Below are 25172 nucleotides of genomic sequence, written 5' to 3' on the forward strand. Positions count from 1 at the left end.
TAAAGCCAGGTGGGAGAGTCAGTGACCATTTTGGGTGAGTCTGCACCGCAGTTTAAGCGCAGGGTTAATGGGACTTGAGTCAGCTGAGCTGTGTTAGGGAGCCCTGGGCTTAGGGTGACCAAAGGTCCCAATATTACAGGTTTTGTCTTATATAGGCAATTATTCCCCTCCTGCCCCGAAAAAAAAATGTCCCAGTTTTTTACACTTGCTATCTGGTCACCCTAGCCCAAAGCTGAATTTTAATTTTCAACATCATCAGGTTAACTTATAAGTAGGGAGATCAAATAAATGCCCTTTATGCATTTAAAAACTGAGAGACTAGGATTCAGTCTGGTTTATTCTGTCCTGGACTTATCCCTCAGTGGCTCATATCCATAGCCTAGGTAGTTGTTAAAATCATCACTGTTGCTAACACCAGTTCAACCTTACTGGTGTTAGTGATGTTGGGAGCCCTAGTGTTAGAGCAGGCCTGCACAACATGCGGCCTGCAGGCCACATGCTGCCTGCGGAGGCTCACTGCGGTCTGCGGCGGGGAATCAAAGGGCTCTGGGCTGCCCGCAGCCGCAGGGCACAAGAAAATGAGAGGCTTTGAGGTTGCCTTACCCCTTTCTCTGTCAGAGAGGCAGGTGGAGAGGGCTGCTGTCTCACTCCCAGCCCTCTCCACTTGCAGAAATGCAGTTGGCTTGGGTAACTATTCTGTGCTGTTCTTTGGACTTCTCAGCCAGCCTTATGCCAACTTAAGATATAGGGAAAACAGAGTTAGATGTGTGGCAGTTTAAGTATTAGAAGGGGTTTCTTGCATTAACAATGCCATTTGGCATTTATTCTCAACTCTGTCATTGGCTCATTGTGTAACCTCGAGCATGTTACTGCTCCTCTCAGTGCCTCAGTTTCCCCACGTGCAAAGAGGTTATTTCCTTGCCACTTAAGGGGTTGTGGGACTAAATACGCTGATACTTGTAAAGCAGTTTGGGATCCTTGGGTAGAGGGACTAGAGCAGAGCAAATAATGCACTCAGTCTGACTTCCAAGGTAACAGACAGCCACATGGCATCGCTTTCAAATGATTGTAATCAAATATTTGAACCAGCCATGTTTGTGTGAAAGCTGATGCACCTCAGTTAGGGGCTGGACTGGGTTGAAATGTGCAGAAGAGGCTCTGATTCACAGGTTGATGGATATAGTAATGGGTGCCATATCTAGGGGAGAATCAGTGATGTGAACATGTCTCCAGCCCAGGAGCTTCATCTGTGTCCTCCTTTGGCAGGTTGGTGAAAGCGAGATGTCAGTGGCTTCTGGTCACATGAATAGCTCAGGAGTTCTCCTGGAGGTAGGAGGGGTCCTTCCAGTGCTGCATGGTGGGGAAATGCAGTTGGCATCTGGTTCTGTCCCTGCATCACCTGCTGCTTCAGGTAACCCATGCAGACTCTCTTTTCTTAGTTCTCTCTTCTGGGGAACCTGAGGCTTTTGTCTGCAAAATATAGTTTCATAGACTGTTGTATAATAAGCATTTTTCAGAATGGGACCAAAGACAGCCAGGCTTTCTGCTCATCACATTCCTTTAAGAGATCCATTGACACCTCTTTGCTTTCTTTAAAATGACTCCAATCCTGGCAGAGAAAGAAGCTGCAAAAACATAGGATGATAGGAATTGCCAGGGTGGATCAGATCATGGTCCGTATAGTCTGGTCTCTTATCTCAAAGAATGGCCAACACCAGAAGCTTCAGGATAGGGAGGATAGTCTAGTAGATAGGAAACATGGATCAGTACCTGGTCCAGGTATGGACTTCTTGTAAACTTGGGCAAGTCATTTAATCTGCCCTTTGCCTCAGTTCCAAGGTATTGTGATGGGGGAAAAAAGTACTAATTATTGTGAGGCAGTTGGATAGTACGTTGCTGAGGGCCGGGTGAGCAGGTAGACAAAAAGGTGCAAGAATATCTGCAGTGAACAGTTACAGAGCAACTTGTCCATGAGAGGCTTTCCTCCTGCCCTTTGTCAGTTACTGGTTTGCTCCTGCTTTCTGAAGCAGGAGCGTTTATGCCTTTTATACATGTTTTATTCTATCCAGTGTTCTCATTCTGCTTTCTGAATGTCTGATCTTCTGAATCCTGCTATCGGAGCTGAAGTGGTTCAGTAAATTAATGCTGGAAGTAGTACTTAAGATGCATAGCAGCCCTTGAACCAGGAGGCAGCCTTCAGGGATACCCTGCAAAGAGAATCTCCCTCTTTTATTCTTCCCTCGCTCTGATCACTAGGAACTGCATTCTTCCTAGTTCGCACTGTGTGGTTCTCTATTTGCAGCAAGTTTTTTAAAGAGGGCCCTTAACATTTTTTGCATGTGTGGTGTAACCTCTACAGTCTTTACACTAAACACATGGTGTTCCCATAGTCTCTGCATGGTTCTGGCTGAGACTGCATACCTTAGAGAGTCGTGCACTTTTGACACAGACTACCAGCATAGCTCTCTCAGTCCATAGGTCATTTACAGTACCTTGGCCTCAGGAGGGAGCAGTCAGTCAGTAAAGAGTCTGGTGATTGCATTGGAGAGCTCAATGGCTGTTGCTTCTTGCTCATGTGCTTTTTCCCTCTTGTACTCTGTTAGGTGCTCCTACTCTTTCTCGGCTTCTAGAAGCTGGTCCTGCACAGTTCACCACACCTCTTGCTTCCTTCTCTGCTGTTGCCAGTGAACCTCCAGCTAAACTCCTGCCACCACCTGTAGAGTCTGTGTCCCAGGCAACCATTGTCATGATGCCCACGCTATCAGCACCATCCGTTGTGCCACCAGCTGCAACTCCAGAAAGCGTAGTGACAGGTGCGTTCCTGAACTACGCACTCATGAGTGGCTTAGTACTTGAAAGCAGCACTTCCCTCAGGCTCTGCAGATTGGAAGATGTGAGCTGGGGCTTCTACCTCCCCTCAGAAACTGGTTCCCAGAAGGGGGTGAGGAAGCATGGGCATGTAAAACTGACTCCTAGATGGGTGGCTGAGCTGGGGTTCCTGAGGAGAGGTGCTGGATGGGGTTTACAAGGGAATATGCTGGGTGGGCTGGCTGCTTGCATAGCGTGCTGGATCATGATGCAAGAGCTAGGTTCCTGGTTTGCATCCTTATTGGGTAGCAAGCAAATTGCCCTGTGTCTGTCCTTTTTGGCCAAACTGCTGTGGGTAGGCTTGCGCTATGATCTTTTCCACCTTAATGGTCACTGATGCTGGCAGGCTTTCACCTGATTGGTCTCTAAGTTGTCACTCTTATCCTTATCCAGTGAGTCAGTCAGACACTTGTGTTTCCATGGAGGCAGTGTCTGATCCCCACACAGTGACAGTGTCTATGGACAGCAGTGAAATCTCCATGATCATTGATTCCATCAAGAAAGAGTGTCTGGGTACTGGTACTGGCAGTGCTGCTGGGCCTTCCAAAGATCACAGCATGGATGGGAAAGAAGACCTGGATCTGGCTGAGAAGATGGACATTGCAGTCTCCTATACTGGGGAAGAGCTGGACTTTGAAACTGTTGGAGATATTATAGCCATCATTGAGGACAAGGTAAATGTCAAAGCAGGCTGGGAAGCCAACTGCATTTCTCTCCAGGGTCTGGATGTATTTGTCTTAGTTGTTACACAGAAGCAGGATTAGGAAGTATTTCTTGCTTATTTGACAATCTTCACCTGCCTATTTTCTCCCTCTCTGTCCAAGTTATTACGTTCCAGTCCCCTGGCAATCCCCTAGTATGCTGGCAACAGCTGTGTGGTGTTCCACTCAGAGGAAACCCTTGGGTTTCAGCTGCCACCAACACTGAATGGGGGACAGATCCCAGACAGGCAAACAGATGAGTGCTATTAGCACTGTGTATTCCAGAAGCCCCATGTTTCTGAGCATGAAGGCCCCAGTCTCTGCCAAGGAGTCTCCTGGGCCACAAGTACAGGCCAGTGAGTCCTATTTCTCCATATCCTTCAGTACTTGACAAGACCAAGGAACCCGGTAGTGAGTGGTTAGTAGGGAACCTTTAATCCTTGCTAGCAATCTGTGATGCACTTGGTCCAAAGTGGGAATGACCCATCTGAAGACAGAATATATATGGCCCCTTCATGGGTGTAGGGTTCTGTTTAATGTCTTCTCCGTAATGGCTCTTCCCAGCTCCTTAATACCCCTGTTTTAACAGGCAGCTCTTATGGCTTTGGGAAGCCATGTTGGCATGGGCAGCCGGTGACCCAGCCATTGGGGGAGGCTAGCCCCTCCCCTTCTGCCCCCCTTCCCCTGCAGGACCCTAGAGCACCCTAACACGGCCCCCAGCGCTGGGCCAGGCGCAGCCCCAGTCACCCTAAGTCCTTGCAGGAGGCAGGCCAGCCAGAGCAGAGCAGAGCGTTGGGAACCACAGGAAGGGGCCTGGCGTCCAGGCGGAGTGTGGGTGGGGCCACGTTAGGCTGTTTGGGGAGGCAGAGCCTACCCCGGCCTGTAGTACCTGCTGCTCATGCACGTTGGTTTAGTGTTTAGGAATTAAACTGGTGCAGCCATTGCAGCTTTCTCAGCGCTGGGACACCGTCCCTGGCCTGTTGGGTAGAGATGTATTTGGGTGGGAAGGGCTCTCTGGCTGAACCAGTGCAGGGGTTCTGCTCTCCTTGCTGAACTTTGCTTGTGCTGCTGTGTCTTTGTTTTGGTAAAGGTAGATGACCATCCTGAAGTCCTGGATGTAGCAGCAGTTGAAGCTGCTTTGTCTTTCTGTGAAGAGACTGATGACCCTCAGGCCTTGACTGGCCCGTGGGAGCATCCGATTCAGCAGGACCATGAGAAACAGGCACAGATCCCCCATGTGGCAGTGACGGTGAAGCAGGAGAGGCGAGACTGTGACGAACCAGAGGCAAACGAAATCCAAGACCTAATAAGCATTGGGGAGCTGGGGTCAGAAATAAAGACAGAATCTGCAGAACTGGAGCAGAACGAATTGGACTCTGAGGAAACCACGGCAGGAGCCATACAAATAACAGAAACACCTGAGCTCAGGAGTCGAGAGATGGAGGAGCAGCAGAAAGCGGCTACTATTGTGAGAGAGAACTCTGAAACAGAGACAGAATCAACCAAGGGAGAATCAGCAACACACAGTACAGTGAAGATAGAGGTATGTAGGTGGGGAGGCTGTCTTGGGCTGGTGTGGTTGAAAGCAGGTAAGAGCTGACAGGCAAGGAAAAGCAGTTCAGAGAAGGGATGGACCCCTGTTTTTGGAGATGCTTCATCAGTGAGTACACGTGGAGCAGAGCAGTGACTCTTCCCCTGTGGGTTATGACTATTGCTGTGCTAGATCTTTGAAGCCCTCGACGTACAATAGATAGATCTTTGCTCTGTCTGCTGCCAGTCCGTGTGCAGAATTCCTGTTGTCATGGCATTCTGTGAAAACCTACTGTCTGGGTTTGGGTTTGGAGTAGTAAGATACTCACCTATACGCCATGCTCTGAAGGAAGCTGACATGAACACTTAAATCTGTGCATTTCTGTTCCCTCAAGATGCCACCTGATGAAGATTCATCCCCTCCAAATGTCCTAAATGCAAGTGATGACTCGTCACAGACTGATGTTCAGCACAAATTTGAGCTGTCAGGTAATGTAACTAGGCTAGGATATCTTTTTACCTGCAACTTACTAGCTGAATGGACTTTAGTGGTCTGGTTCAGCATGGGGGTGAAGATAATCTATGCAGAAATAGGGAGTAATTAATTTGGGAGAGGAGGGTATTGGTGCAGGAGGGGTTGTTCTAAAAACTACTCCTAGGAATGAAAATTTTGCTCTTTGCCTTTTCCTCCCAGAGTCGATGAAGGAAGAGACCCGAGCTGTCTTTGGGAAGGTAATTGGCCTTGAACTTCTTGAGTCCAGTGGTTAAAGTGAGTTTGATGCCATTATGATGCTGCTGCTGCTGCTGCTTCTCAGCTCCCACACAGTGGATAGGAAAACCGGTGGCACACCCTTGTGCTGAGTAGAAGGGGGCACTAATATGCATCTGCCTCTGATATCTATAGCTTAGAGGAACTCACTCCGGGCCCTTGTAATGCTTTGTGGCAGGGATTTAAGTGTTTGTGTAAATGCTCCTAGAACTGGCTAGCAGCTGTGATAAAGGGCTCCATTCTGCTTACTGAAACAGTCATCTTTGGAGGCTGTGATGCAGGCATTGTTTCTGATAGCTGCGTTTTGATTAGGTAAACTGGTGGAATTTGATCCTATATCTCAGGATGCTCAGGGTGAAGATGATGATGAGGATGGTGCCAGTGAAGCTGCCAGTCTGGAGGAACCCAAGGAGGAAGACCAGGGTGAGGGGTACCTATCGGAAATGGATAATGAGCCCCCCGTGAGTGAGAGTGATGATGGCTTCAGTATCCATAATGCACCTTTGCAGTCTCACACGCTAGCTGATTCCATCCCCAGCAGCCCTGCCTCCTCGCAGTTGTGAGTATCAGTGAAACCTTCAGCCACCCACAATGCAAATCTCAGTCCATGCTGGGGAATGAGTTTGGGATTATCTCATTTCTATGTGATGCTGGTTGAATGGGCCTGTGGTGGAGATGTCTGCTGATCTGTCTGGCTCCTGTGGTCTCTTTACTCCCAGGAGCATTGTGCAGACAACTCCATTGAGCCAGCTCCCAGGAGACAAGTGCGGCTTCCTTTCTTTGGCTTGCACGGAGCAATGTGGATAGATCGAGGGCTCACTGAACTTAGGCTGCTGCTGCAAGGCAACATTGGAGCTTGTTGAAGGAAGTCTTGCACTGGGCACTGACCTGCGCATTTGGCTGGGGGCTTCAGTGCATCCCACTCTGACAGGCATCCTTATCTCCTTAGCTCTGTTTGCAGTGAGGACCAGGAAGCAATTCAAGCCCAGAAGATCTGGAAAAAAGCTATTATGCTAGTTTGGAGAGCAGCAGCCAATCACAGGTAAGTGAACTTGATCCCATGTGGACTGGCAGGAAGAGGTGGCTTGTGCCCAGCAAGCTGAAGAGGGAAATTATCTGCTGTCTGTGCCCTCGGCTGGTCTCTGCTAGTGCTTGGGTGAGGGATTTTCCACTCCCCACATCTGTCTGGTGGCGTTTGACCAGAAGTGCATCCTTGTGTGAAACAAGTGCTTAGTGGTTCTGTCTGTGCAGAGCATGCTCCAGCCTCTGACCAGGTGTTCACTGCTACCAGCGAGAAGACTGACTGCTCACAGTTGCCTCCTTCTCTCTGCAGATATGCCAATGTCTTCCTTCAGCCTGTGACCGATGATATAGCACCAGGCTACCACAGTATTGTGCAGAGGTAAGTGGCCCAGCTGTGGTCTGCCATCAGATTCTGTCTGACGTGTCTGTATTGGAGTCTCTGACGGGAGTAATAAGCCTCAGCACACAGTCAGATTGCAAAGTGGGAAAAGAAACTCATTTCCATCATCAGTCAGTAAGAAAAAGGCTTCCCCAGGACAGGTGCATGTTCATTTACAAAAGTGTGTCTGTTCTCAGACTGGATGGAGTGCACAGCAGTCGTGTTCAGAACAGTGTGTCTGTGGTACAGTAAATGGCTGTTACCCTAAGTTAGCACAGGAGGGCATGTCTACACTACCTGCTGGATCGGTGGGCAGCTATCGATCAGCGGGGGTTGATTTATCGTGTCTAGTCTAGACATGATAAATCGATCCCCGAGTGCTCTCCTGTACGCCACCGCTGCGAGAGGCGCAGGCGGAGTCGTTGGAGCGGCAGCAGTCAACTCACTGCGATGAAGACACCACAATAAGTCAATCTAAGTACGTCGACTTCAGCTACGTTAGTCATGTAGCTGAAGTTGCATAACTTAAATCGATTCTCTGCCCCCCCCCCCCCAAGTGTAGACCAGACCTTAGTCCCTTCTGGCTTTAAAGTCTATGAATCTATCTTCATCATCTAGTCTCACCTGCACATCTGAGGCCACAGAAGCTCATCTGCCCACCTCTGTAATGGGCCCATAAATTCTGACTGAGATTTTTGAGTCCTCCAGTCTTGATTTAAAGACTCCAAGTTACAGAGAATCCACCATTTACTCTAGTTCAAACCTGCAAGTGACCCATGCCCAGCCCTGCAGAGGGAGGTGACAACTGCTCAGGGTCTCTGCTAATCTGACCTGGGGAAAAATTCCTTCCTACCCCAAATAGGGCCATCAGTTAGACCCTGAGCATGCCAGCCAGACACCTAGGAAAGAATTCTTTGTAGTAATTTGGAGCCCTCCCCCTCTAGTGTGCTGTCTCCAGCCACTGGAGATACTTGCAGTTAGCAGTTGTGGATGAGTCATATGCCATTATAGGCAACCTCATCATAACATCCCTGTGATGAGTTTTTCTGCCCCCCCCCCTTCCTCCGGGTGCCACCAGGGATACCACTGAGCCCATCTGTTCCACCAGCCTGGGCTCCCTCACCCTGTCCTAGACCTCCTCCAGCCCACACACCGGTAGGGACACGCCCAGCTGCAGAAAGACACAGACACTGAAGTCTGCTCTGTGTGGTAATTGCCCAGCACTCAAGTGCACACCCCCTCTGGGATGCAAACGCAAAACTGTATTGTCTTTTGCTGCACAGAGATCTGCACAGCGCAAGCTCATGAAATCCACCCCCTCCCTCAATGTGGAGGAAGATGTGCACAGCTTCCCCCCCCACTTATGAATTGTACAAACTGGTTTAAAGAAAACAAAAACAAGTTTATTAACTCCAAAGGATAGTGCTTGTTTTTATTTAAGTGATTATAAGTGATAGCAAACTGATCAAAGCAGATTACTGAGCAAACAAACACACAAACTAAGCTCAGAACACTAAAGAAACTGGTACAAGTAGTAATTTCTCACCCTAAATGTTGTTTTAGGCATTTCTTTCACAGGCCAGACACCTTTTCCTGGCCCCTGCCACAATCTCCTCCATAAACCTTTTCAAGCTCAGTCTTGAAATAGGTTAGGTTGTCTGTGCCCACTGTTCTTCTTGAAAGGCTGTCCCAGAATTTCACTTCTCTGATGGTTAGAAACTTTCCTCCAATTTCCTTGTTGATAGCCAGTTATATCCATTAGTTCTCGTGCCAACACTGGCCCTTCTCCTCCCATGTTTACCCCTGTGATATATTTATGGATGGCAATGATATCTCCCCTAAGCCTTTGTTTTGTTAGACTTAACAAGCCAAGCTCCTTAAGTTTCCTCTTATAAGGCAAGTTCTCCATTCTTCTGATCATCCTAGTAACTCTTCTCTTCACCTATTCCAGTCGGGAGTTCATCTTTCTTAAAAATGGGACACCAGAATTGCACACAGTATTCTGGGGTAGTCTTACCAGTGCCTTGTACAGTGGTAATGCTTCCCAGTCTCTATTAGAAATAATTCATCTGATGCATCCACCTGGATTTGCATTAACTTTTTTCACAGACGCGTCACATTGGTGACTCGTGGTCATCCTATGATCAACCCACACACCCAGGACTGTTTCCTCCTATGTTGCTTCAAACTGATAAATTACCAGTTTATAGCAAAAATTTTTGTTGTTAGTCCTTAAGTGCCTGACTTTGCACTATTAAATTTCATTCCATTTGTATTGCTCCAGTTTTCAAGGTCATCTGAATCTTCTTGTATGATATGATATATATTCCAGTCCTCCATATTGGCAAAATTTCCTAACACTGTGTCATCTGCAGATTTTATTGGCACACTCCCACTTCCTGTCCAGTGATATGACTTAATCTGAATGAACCCAATAGTCAATGGAGGGGCAGACTAAACACTGTCAACAGGAAACCCAGCTCCTTTAAAGAGTTAATCTACTGTCATCTACATACTGCCAGGCAACTGTCTCTTCAAATATATTACTGGAACCACCCCCCCAGCTCAAGCAGTGTCTCCTGCACCATCTGTGAGCTCTGCACTAGCTTCCCTCCTCCCCTTTCATTAATGCCAGAAGCAAACGCCTCTGGACACCCCACAGTTCAGCTCCAGAGTTGCTATGAATTAAAGCTCTCTTCGAACCCATTCAGAAGATGCCATCTCATCTCATTTCCTGTCTTGAGTCTAGAACCATTGATGTCAGGGAAGGCCTGTTTGACCATGACGGTGCTAGACAGATTAGCTGGAGTGGATTGCTGACATAGAATCATAAAACTGGAAGGCACCTCGAGAGATCATCTATTCTAGTCCCCTGCACTCGTGGCAGGACTAATTATCTAGACCAAGCTTGTCTGGAAGAGAAGAGTTGTAGAGGATAGACAATGTTAGTTTCTCTTACTGCTGCTTCTAACTGCATTTCATTCACAGGCCAATGGATTTATCTACCATTAAGAAAAATATTGAGAATGGGCTGATCCGAACCACAGCTGAGTTCCAGCGTGATATCATGCTGATGTTCCAGAATGCAGTCATGTACAACAGCTCTGACCATGATGTATACCACATGGCTGTGGAGATGCAGCGAGACGTCTTGGAGCAGATTCAGGTAAAAGCTTGAGCTGAGGTGCAGTGTTGGACAGAACTCATACACTGGTTGTTATGGGAGGTACTGAGCAGATCTGTAGGAAGAGGCTACTCGGCTCTGAGTACCTGCTGCTATTTTGTGCCATCTAGAATTTCCCACTGGGTTGGCAAGTCCCAGCTGATAGGAATCAAAGTTAAGTTGTTGAGTTTGTGTGGCTTTTTTACTCTCCCTCAGAGTGATTTGTGGCTCTTTAGGGCAATCGGGGGAGCTGAGAAGCAAACTAGAAATTGAAGCCACCTCCAAACTGGTCATTCTCAACCTTATGATTTGTCAAGTATCAGAGGGTAGCCATGTTAGTCTGGATCTGTAAAAGCAGCAAAGAATCCTGTGGCACCTTATAGACTAACAGACGTTTTGGAGCATGAGCTTTCGTGGGTGAATACCCACTTCCTCAGATGCATGTAATGGAAATATCCAGGGGCAGGTATATATATGTGTGCTAGCAAGCAAGCTAGAGATAACGAGGTCAGTTCAATCAGGGAGGATGAGGCCCTGTTCTAGCAGTTGAGGTGTGAAAACCAAGAGAGGAGAAACTGGTTCTGTAATTGGCAAGCCATTCACAGTCTTTGTTCAATCCTGAGCTGATGGTGTCAAATTTGCAGATGAACTGAAGCTCAGCAGTTTCTCTTTGAAGTCTGGTCCTGAAGTTTTTTTGCTGCAGGATGGCCACCTTAAGGTCTGCTATAGTGTGGCCAGGGAGGTTGAAGTGCTCTCCTACAGGTTTTTGTATATTGCCATTCCTAATGTCTGATTTGTGTCCATTTATCCTTTTCCGTAGAGACTGTCCAGTTTGGCCGATGTACATAGCAGAGGGGCATTGCTGGCATATGATGGCGTATATTACATTGGTGGATGTGCAGGTGAATGAACCAGTGATGGTGTGGCTGATCTGGTTAGGTCCTGTGATGGTGTCGCTGGTGTAGATATGTGGGCAGAGTTGGCATCGAGGTTTGTTGCATGGATTGGTTCCTGAGCTAGAGTTATTATGGTGTGGTGTGCAGTTACTGGTGAGAATATGTTTCAGGTTGGCAGGTTGTCTGTGGGCAAGGATTGGCCTGCCACCCAAGGCCTGTGAAAGTGTGGGATCATTGTTCAGGATGGGTTGTAGATCCTTGATGATGCGTTGGAGGGGTTTTAGCTGGGGGCTGTATGTGATGGCCAGTGGAGTCCTGTTGGTTTCTCTCTTGGGTTTGTCTCGCAGTAGGAGGCTTCTGGGTACACGTCTGGCTCTGTTGATCTGTTTCCTTATTTCCTCATGCGGGTATTGTAGCTTTGAGAATGCTTGGTGGAGATTTTGTAGGTGTTGGTCTCTGTCTGAGGGGTTAGAGCAGATGCGGTTGTACCTCAGTGCTTGGCTGTAGACAATGGATCGTGTGATGTGCCCGGGATGGAAGCTGGAGGCATGAAGGTAGGCATGGATCGTGTGATGTGCCCGGGATGGAAGCTGGAGGCATGAAGGTAGGCATGGATCGTGTGATGTGCCCGGGATGGAAGCTGGAGGCATGAAGGTAGGCATAGCCGCTATGCCTACCTTCATGCCTCCAGCTTCCATCCCGGGCACATCACACGATCCATTGTCTACAGCCAAGCACTGAGGTACAACCGCATCTGCTCTAACCCCTCAGACAGAGACCAACACCTACAAAATCTCCACCAAGCATTCTCAAAGCTACAATACCCGCATGAGGAAATAAGGAAACAGATCAACAGAGCCAGACGTGTACCCAGAAGCCTCCTACTGCGAGACAAACCCAAGAGAGAAACCAACAGGACTCCACTGGCCATCACATACAGCCCCCAGCTAAAACCCCTCCAACGCATCATCAAGGATCTACAACCCATCCTGGACAATGATCCCACACTTTCACAGGCCTTGGGTGGCAGGCCAATCCTTGCCCACAGACAACCTGCCAACCTGAAACATATTCTCACCAGTAACTGCACACCACACCATAATAACTCTAGCTCAGGAACCAATCCATGCAACAAACCTCGATGCCAACTCTGCCCACATATCTACACCAGCGACACCATCACAGGACCTAACCAGATCAGCCACACCATCACTGGTTCATTCACCTGCACATCCACCAATGTAATATACGCCATCATATGCCAGCAATGCCCCTCTGCTATGTACATCGGCCAAACTGGACAGTCTCTACGGAAAAGGATAAATGGACACAAATCAGACATTAGGAATGGCAATATACAAAAACCTGTAGGAGAGCACTTCAACCTCCCTGGCCACACTATAGCAGACCTTAAGGTGGCCATCCTGCAGCAAAAAAACTTCAGGACCAGACTTCAAAGAGAAACTGCTGAGCTTCAGTTCATCTGCAAATTTGACACCATCAGCTCAGGATTGAACAAAGACTGTGAATGGCTTGCCAATTACAGAACCAGTTTCTCCTCTCTTGGTTTTCACACCTCAACTGCTAGAACAGGGCCTCATCCTCCCTGATTGAACTGACCTCGTTATCTCTAGCTTGCTTGCTAGCACACATATATATATACCTGCCCCTGGATATTTCCATTACATGCATCTGAGGAAGTGGGTATTCACCCACGAAAGCTCATGCTCCAAAACGTCTGTTAGTCTATAAGGTGCCACAGGATTCTTTGCTGCTTATGATTTGTGGGAGTAATGCCACTAACTGAGCTTGTTTCACTTGATACCGTAATAACTGAATGTTGTTTCATGCAGCAATTTCTGGCCACACAGCTGATCATGCAGACATCAGAGTCCGGGATCAGTGCAAAGAGCCTGCGTGGGCGAGATTCCACTCGGAAACAAGATCCTTCAGAGAAGGTGAGGGGAAAAGGAGGCTGGGGCTCATGCTTTTGTGTGAGAGTGATTCCTTCAGGAGGATCCTATAGAGCTGCAGAAGAGGGTCACCTAATCACAGACACTGGGTGCATGAATGCACTTGGGATTAGATTAGCTCTGAGATCCTTATGTGAACAAACCTCTCTGGAAACGTGACCTTCCGTTAGTTTAGAAGTAGCAGCTGTAGATTACCAAGGAGACAACTTTTGTGAATCACCCCAGCAGTTGTGATCGTTCTGTCCTTTGTATGTATTAAAGTAATAATCAGAACCTTAAAGAAGCAGGGGGTTGTTTGAAGGAGTCCCTGCCTGTCAGGGAGATTGGGGTGGAAAATCAAGAACTGGAGAAATGCTCCCGTGTCCCTCCCTTGGATGGTCTGGTTTGCAGATTTTAGGGCCAGAAGGGACTGCCATCATCTAGTCTGATCTTATGTGTGATGCAGGCCAGAGAACCTCACACAGTGATTCTTGCATCAAGCTTAACTTGTGGCTGAAGTAATGTATATCTTAGCTAGGCATCCAGTCTTGATTAAATCATCCCAAATGATAGCAACTGATGTGTCCTGTCATCTGGGAACTACATAGCTGCTGTGGGAAATCGAGGCCAAGTGCACAGAGCACCGAAGTGGTGTTGGGATGCAGCAGACCTTGATTGGAAACGACATGGTGGAGTGAAGGGAAACTCCTGTCCAAGCGTTCTTGCTGTCACAGAATCCTTACTTGCTGGTCCTTCCTTTTTCCCTAGTTATTTGTGCAAGATACCTTGTGGGAGGGGAACTTGGAGTTGCCTGCTTCTCTGCCTTTATGAGTATGCAGGTTGTATGGCTTCTGGAGGGTGTGTTCATGTTCATATCTGTACAATCTGATCAGTAAATCTCTCTGGCCTTTTGACAGGACAGCGTCCCCATGGGCTCTCCTGCCTTCCTTCTCTCTCTCTTTGTAAGTATTGAGTGACTGCGGTAGGTAACTGAGTTGAAAGCTACTGCTGGATCCTTGTCTGGGGGATTGTGGCACTGTCACAGAATCTATGGCATTGTAGCAATGTGTTAAACTAGTGGATGTATATCTAGGATCATCAAATAAGACACTTCTCAATCCCATTATCCTCAGGGTTGAGAGGTGCTTTTGCCTTTCCTTCTGATTTGCGGGGTTGCAGCACTGTGTTCTCCTTCCCTTTTTCTCCCATAATTTTTATCCTAGTTTCTCACCACGTAAATGGGAAGACAGATCTGTTGTGCTGATTTCTGTGGAATACATGGGCCTAGAGAGTCAAAGGTGTTAAAGGGACCCTGTCATAATACATTAAACAGTTAAACAAAGCTTGGGGTGTAACAGAGACCTTCGCCATCTTAGTTCATTAAAAAACTTTTTAACATTTTATCAAAGATGCAATAATGAAGGAAAAACACGTAAAGTATTAGGTAGGGATGTCAGTTTAACAATATCCCCAATTCCCTTTCCATTTAGCAGTAGAGAGTTTAAGGAGAACTGCCAGTCTTTTATATGGAATTAAAGAATAGTAATAACTGTCCTTTTGTGGGGGGGAAAGAGAAAATTAGTTGAGATGGGCTGGAGTTGTTGTTAAAGTCTGATCCTGTTTCCTTTAGAAGAGAACCACACACGCGCGCACACAGAAAAGAACAGCAAATTCAGAAGAGGGTCAAATACTCCAAGACGCTGGGGTGCATGGAGACACTGGTTAGAATAGCTCTGAGATCGTTATGTGAACCAACCTCTCTGAAATGCAGCTTCTGGTGCTGACTCTGACTTGCAGCCTTACTGCTAGAGAAACACAGGCCCTGCACGTGGTCTTATCGCCCATTCCAAAACCTGGCAAACTTGTACCTCTGGGCTGATTAGGGCATTGCTTTTAGCTACTTTTGATCGCAATGTTACAAAACATGCACTCTTGGTCGGCGAAGCCAGTCTGTTAAACAGAAGACAAAAGGAAATGGATAGGAAAGAGAAGAAATAAGGTGAGGAAGGATACGGACACCTGAGGAGGATTGACAAAAGGAACCAAAGTCTCCCATAGCAGGTGGGGTTTAGGATTTAGCTGAAGCCGGTAGAGGTCACAGTGTCATCTGGGTTGCTCTCTCTGGCCAGGTCTGATCAGAACACCCCTCAGGATCAAGAAGACACAGGTGTAACAGTGGATCCCAGGGTTCCAGGAGACAGTGGTGGTGGCTGCCAGCCAGTTTGATTCTCCCTGTTTGTTGGTCTTTTTTTTTTTTTTTTTTTTTAAGGACCCAAGAGGGAGTGATGGGCAGAATAGCTGGTCCCCGGTGGTCTTTTACACCACTTAGGCCTAATTTCCCACACATTGGTTTTGGTCCATTGATTTCCAGTCCCAAACTCTTGTTTACCAAACATGATGTTAATACAGTAGACCTTTTTGTTTAGACTTTTGTATCTTTTCCTATACACATTTTTTATGGGTGACTGGAACATTTAATAAAGTTTATGCACTCTTCCCCAGTTGAGCTCCACATTGGGATGGGCCTGCTAGACCCCAGTTATTACAATGGGTCAAATGCAGCACTGCAGATTCTTATAAACTTCACACCTGTTCATGCACATATAGAAGCCCTCCTCCTCCTGTCCAGGGCACTGTGAACAGGCTACAGGACGGGGCAGGATCTGATCTGATCTTTCTGTTCGTTTCACGGATCAGGAAGCAACCACAGTCCTCTGTAGGCACCTCTGGTGTGCCACTCTGGTTATCTGAGAGAGCCTGGAAAAGCATTTCCTTTCCTGGGAGCTCAAGCCCTCGAGCTTGGAACAAAAGTTTTGAGGGTTTGTTTTCTCACACATCTGTTAGATAGAGAAGCATTTCAGCAGAGGCAGCATGTCAGCCAGAGAGAGAGGGATCCGATGAGAAGAAGCCCTTCAGTTGCCTTGCATTCATGGAGAGTAGCTGTGCGGAGAAGCTAGGGAGCTAGAGCCAGGGTCACCCAGCTGGAGGAACACTTCCTGTAGGGATGAGCAGCTGGTCAGGTATGTTAGCCCACAGTCCTCTCTTCCCACTTGAACAGATCATCTGGAATGTTTCATGTAATAAAAAGCAGCACTGTGTGTTGGCCCCAAAAAGCCTCTCTCTCCAGGTGAGAAGCAGCCAAACTTTTGTCTCTTCCTGCTTTCAGTAGACCATAGAGGCATTGGGATTCTGAGTCCCCAGTGGGAATTCATATATTTAGACCCACATTGACTCTTGTAGGAGGATCTTCAGGGAAGTCTCCCCTGCCTATCTTACAGCAGACAGCAGTGTACTTTCCCTCCCCTAGCTTTCAGTAAGCAGAGAGAGCTGTGTCTTCCATCTGTGCAGTTTCCCAGTTCCTTGTGTAGGGAAGGAAGCTTTTTCCATCCTTGCTAATATTAGACCTTTTTTCCTTTTTGTTTGCATCTTGATTAGGATGGGGGAACCAGAGGGCGTCGCTGTGCCATTGAGGCTGACATGAAGATGAAGAAATGAGGATGTAGGCGGGAGGCAAGGCACTACTTGGCATCTCGAGCCAAGGCGGGAGCACTATGCCTACCAATCTCACAGAACAGGGGAAGAGCTGAATGCAGGCAAGATTCTTGCTGAGGCCTGTTCCGCTGTCCTGGCTCATCTGCATGGAAAATAATGTCCTCTTTGATAAGTGTAAACTGAAGAAACTTCTTTGGAAAGGAAGAACAGCTCCCACTGCCTGTTCTAGGGCAGCAGTCTCTAGCCATGTCTATGTCCAGTGTTAGCTAGCTCGCTGGTGGTTAGGACATACTGTAATGTGAAGTGTACAGATTTTTATCAGTGAAGTGTAAATGTGTATAATAAAGTATGGATGAGAATCCAGGGTTTGTGTGTGTGTAATGTATTTGTATTGACTCGTATCTGTGTGCATCACTGACATCTGCTGAAGGAAATCAAACCGATTTAGAATCATGTGCACAGCACTTCTCGTATTCATGGATCCTGAAGTACTTTCCAGTTACTTGCATATAGCACCAGCGACTGAAATGTGGCCACCTCTGGATTGGAGAACAGCATCTAATGCCCGGAATGTTTCACCATAGTGGGGAAAGGAGGAGAGGAAATTCAGACAGGTGCATCAGGATATGACCTTACTCTTATGAAGAAGACCCAGAGGCTCTTTAATCTGCAAGAAATTGTCAGAACCTCAGCATTAAAAGTCTAATTTGAGACGTAGGCACTGTAAATGTACATTCCTCACGTGACCCCCATAGGTGTAACTTCTGCAGGTTTTCTTTTGGACTGTACTTGCTGCTTCCTCAGTTTGCAGTAGGCAGGGGAATGGGCTGCTTTACACATTTACCCACCCTGTGGCCCACACTGTATTTAGTCCTTTCACCCAGGGATGCAGGAGCCAGAGGGCTTGTCTGCACTACTGGCCGGATCGATGGGCAGCGATCGATCCAGTAGGGGTCAATTATTGTGTCTAGTATAGACAGACACGATAAATCAACCACTGATCATTCTAGCATCAACTCTGGTACTCCACCTGAACGAGAAGCACAAGGGGACTCAACAGGAGAGCGTCTTCTGTCAGCACATCGCAGTGAAGACACCACAGTAAGTAGATCAAAGTACGTTGAATTCAGCTACGTTATTCACATTGCTGAAGTTGCATAACTTAGATTGACTTTTCCCCTTCCCCTCAGTAGTGCAGACCAGCCCAGAGAGTCAAGAATGTAAAGCCAGAAAAGCCCATTAGATCATCTAGTCTGGCAACCTGTGTTTCACTGGTTAGCCCTATACTGAATCAAATAATTTGTTTCACTAAAGCATAACTTCCAGAAAGGCATCCAATCTTAATTTGAAGACATGAAGAGAGGGCAAATCTATAGCTGCTGTTGTTAGTTTGTTCTAATCAATAATCAACCTCACTGTTAAAATTTGTCTAATCTGAATTTGTCTGGCTTCGGTTTCAAACGACTGGTCCTTTGTATGCCCATCTCTATTAAATTACAGAGCCTTTTTTCATCATATATTTTCTCCCTTTGAAGGTACTTTATAGACTGTAATCGTCATCTCTCAATTTTTTTGATAAACTAAACAGATTTGCAGTGAGAGGCAAAGAGCTCAGGCATTTTTCCAGTCCTGAAATAACTTTTGTAGCTCTCTTGTGCATCTTCTACATTTTTTCAACGTCTTTTTTGCAGAGATGGGCACCAGAATTGGCACAGTATTCCAGTATGAGTGTCAAAGCCATACACAGAAGTAAGATCTCACAACTACTACTCCCCTGTTGATATATCAGGGATCACATTAGCCCTTTTTGCCATGGCAGTGCAGTGGAAACTCATGTTCAGTTGCTTGTCACTATGACTCTTAAGTCTTTTGCGGAGTGACTACCTTCCAGCGTGGTCCCCAATTTTATAGGTATGGCCTATATTCCCTGTTCACAGATGTATGACGTTGTATTTGACTGTATTAAAATGCATTTTGTTTGAATAGGTCCAGCTTACTGAAATATATGGATAGCTGTTTCACTACCCTGATATTGTTTGTTGCTCTGCCAATCTTTGTCATCTACAAAATTGTGATTTTTATATTTGCTTCCAGGTCACTGATGAAATGTTGAATAGCATCAGACTTGGTACCAATCCCTGTGGAACCCCACAGGAAACAACCCCAGTCAACGATTCCCTATTGACAACTCCATCTTGAGCTCTATTAGAACATAAGAATGGCCATACTGGGTCAGACCAAAGGTCCCTCTAGCCCAGTATCCTATCTTCCAACAGTAGCAATGCCATGTGCCCGAGAGGGAATGAACAGAACAGGTAATCAAGTGATCCATCCCCTGTTACCCATTCCCAGCTTCTGGCAAACAGGTGAGCGATACCATCCCTGCCCATCCTGCATGAACTTATCTAGTTCTTTTTTGAACCCTGTTACAGTCTTGGCCTTCACAATATCCTCTGGCAAGGAGTTCCACAGGTTGACTGCATTGTGTGAAAAAATACTTCCTTTTGTTTTAAACCTGCTGCCTATTTATTTTATTTGATGACCCCTAGTTCTTGTGTTAAGGAAGTGTTGTTTACTCCTTCTCATATTTACTTATCCCACACCAGTCATGATTTTATAGACCTCTATCATATCCCCCCTTAGTCGTCTGTTTTCCAAGCTGAAAAGTCCGTCTTATTTCTCTCTCCTCATATGGCAGCCATTCTATGCCCCTAATCCTTTTTGTTGCCTTTGTCTGAAGCTTTTCCAATTCTAATATCTTTTTTGAGAAGGAGTGACCACATCTGTATGCAGTATTCAAGATGTGAGTGTACCATGGATTTATGTAGAGGCAGTGTGATATTTTCTGTATTATCATCTATGCCTTTCTTAATGATTCCCAACATTCTGTTTGCTTTTTTGACTGCCGCTGCACATTGAGTAGATGTTTTCAGAGAACTATCCACAGTGACTCCAAGATGTTTGAGTGGTAACAGCCAATTTTAAACTCCGTCATTTTATATGTATAGTTGGGATTATGGTTTCCAATGTGCATTACTTTGCTTTTATCAATACTGGATTTCATATGCCATTTTGTTGCCCAGTCCCCCAGTTTTGAGAGATCATTTTCTAGCTCTTTGCAGTTTGCCTGGGACGTAACTATCATGAGTAGTTTTGTATCATCTGGAAATTTTGCCATTTCACTGTTTACCCCCTTTCCCAGATCATTTATGAATATGTTGAATAGGACTTGTCCCAGTACAGACCCCTGGGGGACATCACTATTTACCTCTCTCCATTCTGAAAACTGACCATTTATTCCTACCCTTTGTTTCCTATTTTTTAACCAGTTACCATGACAGCTTACTTTGCTTAAGAACATTTGGTGAGGGACCTTGTCAAAGACTTTCTGAAAATCTAAGTGTACTAATCCACTGGATCCCCCCGGTCCACATGCTTGTTGACCCCCTACAAGAATTCTGGTAGATTGGTGAGGCATGATTTCCCTTTAAAAAAACATGTTGACTCTTCCCCAACAAATTATGTTCATCTATGTGTCTGACAATTTTGTTCTTTACTATAGTTTCAACCAGTTTGCCCAGTACTAAAGTCAGGCTTACTGTCCTGTAACTGCCAGGATCACCTCTGGAGCCCTTTTAAAAAATTGGCATCACATTAGCTATCCTTCAGTCATCTGGTAAAGAAGCTGATTTAAATGGTAGGTTACAAACTACAATTAGTTTGCAATTTCACATTTGAGTTCCTTCAGAACTCTTGGGTGATACCATCTGGTCCTGGTGACTTGTTGCTGTTTAATTTATCAGTTTGTTCCAAACCCTTCTCTAATGACACCTCAATCTGGGACAGTTCCTCAGATTTGTCACCTAAAAAGAATGGCTCACTTTTGGGAATCTCCATCACATCCTCAGCTGTGAAGACTGATGCAAATAATTCATTTTGTTTCTCCACAATGGCCTTATTGTCCTTGAAAGCTCCTTTAGCATCTCAATCATCCAGTGGCCCCACTGGTTGTTTAGCAGGCTTTCTGCTTTTGAGGTACTTAGACTCAAAAAGTAATAGCATTTTTTTTTCGTTAGCTGTTCTTCAGATTCTTTTTTGACCTTCCTAATTATATTTTTACACTGCATTTTGCCAGAGTTTATGCTCTTTTTTTTTTTTTTCTATTTTCCTCACTAGACTTTAACTTCCACTTTTTAAAGGATGCCATTTTGCCTCTCACTGCTTTTTAGTTTGTTTAGCCATGGTGGCAATTTTTTAGACCTCTTACTATGTTTTTTAATTTGGGGTATACATTTAAGTTGAGCTTCTATTATGGTGTCTTCAAAAAGTTTCCATCTAGCTTGTGGAGATTTCACTTTTGGTGCAGTACATTTTAATTTCTGTTTGTTTAGCTTCCTCATTTTTGTGTAGTCCCCCTTTCTGAAATTAAATGCTACCGTGTTGGGCTGCTGTGGTGTTTTCTCCGACACAGGGATGTTAAATTTTCATTATATTATGCTCAATATTACCAAGCAGTCCAACTTTGGTCACCTCTTGGACCAGATCCTGTGCTCCACTTAGGACTAAATCAAGAATTGCTTCTTTTGTGGGTTCCAGGGCTAGCTGCTCCAAGAAAAAGTCATTTGAGGTGTCAAGAAACTTTATCTCAGCATCCTGTCCTGAGATGACATGTACCCAGTCAATGTGGGTACAGTTGAAATCCCCTATTATTGAGTTTTTTATTTTTATTAGTCAGTTCTTACTCTATTTACCAGGGGTTTTACTGATATTCAATAGAGCTAATTTTTAATCAGTTTTGTACAGTACTAAAGACTTGTCTACATGGGGAAAATTTGCTGGCGTACATGTAGTGAAATAATTATACTGTTATAACTCTTTGTGTGGATGCTGTATTCCAGAATAAGAGTGACTTCAGAAAAGAGTAATTACTCTGCCTAAATCAAAGCCCTAATTTAAATGCCTTACAAAAGTCTACGGTTATTACATTAACACAGTTACCTCCTTTATCAGTGGAAATTGTAATCTCACCAAAGAATGGAATTTGGTGTGACAGGACCTTTTTTCTATAGAACTACTGGTATTCATTATATTCATTTTTTTCCAATTATTTCAGCTGCGACTGATATTGGGCAAACTGCCCTATGGGTACCTGCGTCATCCAACTTGCCCTTTTTGAATAGTGGTTCAACATTATCTATCTTTCAGTCTTCTGGAATTTTCCCTCTATGCCAATATTTATTGAAAATTAACAGTAATAGGCCGGAGATCTCAGCCTCACTCCTTGAGGGTGCAAGTTACCCAGACCTCTTTTAACAATGTTTTTCTTGTAGATAATTGTTTAACATCCTCCTTAATTACTAGTGGACTGGAACTTATTTCAATATCCTTGTCTAATATTAGTACAATCCTGTTTCTTTCCAAGTAAAGAACAGAAATATTTATTGACACTTCTGCTTTTTCTACATGTAGTCTGCTCTGTGTATGAAATGGGAAAAGTATGCTATTTTATTACCCCATGATTTTCCCAAGCAGTTATATGTCAGATATAGGTAAATGCTTTACATAACATCCCAATAAGTCCACTTGTTAATATAACCAAACAACATCAAGCTACAACCAAAAAGGTAGCTCTTAAGGTTATGAACATACTCCTAAGATTCATGGAAAACAACAATCGACGGAATCATTCAGTAGAGCACCTCAGGGAGTGAGTCCTGATCCAGTTGATGCCAGCTGGCAAAGTCAGTGCACCCAAGAATTTAAGCAAATATTTCAATCTCTTGTACCTTTAGGGTATATAACCCATACAGATCAATGGCCAGATTTGACTGTAATAAACATGGGGCCTGCCCTTTTTTCACGTATGGTGTTCCACGTGACCATACTTAGGTTTCTGACTACTGACTCAAATAACATGTCAGTGAAGTCTTTAATAAATTATTTGCATCAATACAATTATTTCCATTCTTAGTTGCAAAAACACCTAAACATCTATTTTAAATTGATTTAAACAATTATGTTGTGTACTATATTTCTGCAGTTAACTTGTTTGTGACAGTATGAGAGTGCACAATTTTATGACCTCAGGGTCATACCCTCAGGCCTACTTTGGCTAACTGAAATTAAACCTGCTGCACTAGCCCTCACACTAAATAAATGTTACCTTTATACTATAGCAAAGCCTTATGCTTGTACTCGTTTAGTTCTCCCATTTACTTTGCGGCATAGTTCGCTCTAATAAGCATTATAAACCAGTCAGCATTCTACCCCTTACTTTCATTGTAATATTTGTCAGCCAATGTCCTCTAATGCAACTCAAAGATAGACTAGATCATAGGTCAATAGGCATCATTATTAACAATCTCACCATCTAGTAAAGGGTCTATACCATTGCTAAGATTCCTTTAGTTCCTTTATAAACTATTTTAAAAGCCTCCTTTTTATTCTTAGTTCTTCCAGTCATAGATTTTTTTCCTCATGTCTTGAGCTTTCCTTATCAATTTTCTGCGCTCATAGCAGTCAACTCAAACTAGAAGTTATGTATTTCCCCTTTTACCATTTATAAATCGTTTTTGTATTGTAATTTCTGCCTTCATTTCACCACTGAACCAGGATGGGTTTTTAGCCAACTTTTCTTCTCTCGGGATCGTGCAAATGTGGCTTTTTTGCCAGTTGAAAATCTGAAGTTTTTGGAAGAGTTCATTATTCAAATTTTTCTGAGGTTTTTTTCTGCCCTATCAATTTTGCTCATAATTTTCCTCAGCTTTGGGAAATGAGCTTTTGTAGCACCCACATACAGATAGTTGGGACTATATTCACCCATGAAAGCTTATGCTCCAATATGTCTGTTAGTCTGTAAGGTGCCACAGGACTCTGTCACTTTTCCCCTTATGTTATTTTAATGTCATCTAGCTGCTCTAGCTAGCCTTCGGGCAAGCAAGTTTATGGAAAAATAGATCCTGTCATACTAATGGGATATCTTTTTTTTGATCAAATTACCAGTTTGGTTGATAAAAGTAATAGTGTTGATGTAATATGCTTAGACTTCCATATAGGATTAGACTTGGTAACACATAATATTCTGATTAAAAAACTAAAACGTCAAATTTCACACATTACATGGATTAAAAACTTGGCTAACTGCCAGCTCTCAAAATATAATTGTAAATGAAGAATTGTCATCAAGAAACTGTTTCCAGGAGGGTCCTACACAAATTGGTTCTAGGCCCTCTGCTATTTAACATTTTTATCAATAAGCTGATGTCATGGATCCACAGCATTGGTGCTTTGGAATGGTCTTTAGGAGGACCCCCTAGGCATCTCATTCTTCTTCCAGGGTAAGGCATGTGGCTTCACTGCCTCTTAGACTGGACCTTTGGGCCTTTGGCCCCACTCCTTCACAATGTGAGCTCCGTTCAGTGAGTCCAGCTGCTGGAGACTCATACGCTCCTCCGGGATTAATGCACCTCACCAAGCATTTGCAGCAAGGCTCATACAGCATTGTCAGAACAGTTGGGTTTGTTCATTAACTGGAACACAGCACAGGAAGTCCTTTGCATAGCACAGAGGAATGGAAGTAAAGAATAGTCTATTCTGGTCAACCCAGAGCCCAGCCAAGCTGTAGTGAACCCTTTGGTTTAAGCTCTGTATGTCTTTCAGTCTAACCTTCCTCAGCTTCCAGGGAGACCCCTATCTCCTTCCAGCCCCCAACTCTGATCCCCCACCTTCCCAGTCTTTTGTTCTCCAGAGGGGGAGTGTTGCTCAGCCTCCCTGCTGAGAAGTGGGGAGATCCAAATCCCTTCGGGTCCTTGGTTGCTAGGTGTCAGTGTCTGGTCAATTAGCTTTGCTATTATCTTTTCAAATGTTCCATTGATATGGGGACCTATCCCCGAACAGATGACACCTACCCCCTGTCTCTTATCTTGCTCTGAACACAAACAGTCCTTTTCCACCCACTGGGTAACAACACAGCCTATAGGGGAAACTGAGGCACAAGCTGGACTCAATATTATGAAATATTCCCACATTGTCACATCTGGAAAAAGCATAAAATCATGACTGAAAGTTTGCAGATGATACAAAAATTGAGGGAATGATAAATGGAGAATACAGGTCACTGATTCAGAGCAATCTGGATCACTTGGAAAAGTGGATGCAGGCAAACAATGTGTGTTTTAATACCGCTAAATGTATACACCTAGGAACAAAGAATGTAGGCGACACTTACAGGGTGGGGGACTCTATCCTGGGAACGGCGACTCTGAAAAAGATTTGGGTGTTGGATAGTCAGCTGAACGTGAGCTCCTGGTGTGATACCATGGCCAAAAGAGCTAATGCCATCCTGGGGTGCATAAAAAGGGGAATCTTGAGTATGAGCAGAGAGGTTATTTTACTTCTGT

The 25172-nt window shown here is 45.0% G+C and overlaps 1 protein-coding gene across 5 annotated transcripts in view; it reads left to right on the top strand.

Annotated features, from left to right (window-relative positions):
• The window catches only part of BRD8 (bromodomain containing 8), a 29827-nt gene extending 12690 nt beyond the window's left edge, over nucleotides 1-17137 (top strand). For 3 of the 5 annotated variants that reach the window (XM_030573986.1, XM_030573989.1, XM_030573987.1), the window contains 13 exons: nucleotides 1267-1411; nucleotides 2604-2813; nucleotides 3262-3542; nucleotides 4660-5112; nucleotides 5495-5588; nucleotides 5794-5831; nucleotides 6213-6427; nucleotides 6818-6910; nucleotides 7202-7270; nucleotides 10259-10436; nucleotides 13183-13287; nucleotides 14199-14243; nucleotides 16717-17137. In XM_030573986.1, coding sequence (XP_030429846.1) covers nucleotides 1267-1411; nucleotides 2604-2813; nucleotides 3262-3542; nucleotides 4660-5112; nucleotides 5495-5588; nucleotides 5794-5831; nucleotides 6213-6427; nucleotides 6818-6910; nucleotides 7202-7270; nucleotides 10259-10436; nucleotides 13183-13287; nucleotides 14199-14243; nucleotides 16717-16776 — 1986 coding nt within the window. In that variant the 3' untranslated portion in view covers nucleotides 16777-17137. The remainder of the gene's footprint in view (nucleotides 1-1266; nucleotides 1412-2603; nucleotides 2814-3261; nucleotides 3543-4659; nucleotides 5113-5494; nucleotides 5589-5793; nucleotides 5832-6212; nucleotides 6428-6817; nucleotides 6911-7201; nucleotides 7271-10258; nucleotides 10437-13182; nucleotides 13288-14198; nucleotides 14244-16716) is intronic. The other 2 variants (XM_030573988.1, XM_030573990.1) reach the window with 2 other exon arrangements.
• Nucleotides 17138-25172: the final 8035 nt, after the last annotated feature.

This window comes from Gopherus evgoodei, chromosome 8, assembly GCF_007399415.2.
Source record: "Gopherus evgoodei ecotype Sinaloan lineage chromosome 8, rGopEvg1_v1.p, whole genome shotgun sequence".
Lineage (NCBI taxonomy): Eukaryota > Metazoa > Chordata > Testudines > Testudinidae > Gopherus > Gopherus evgoodei.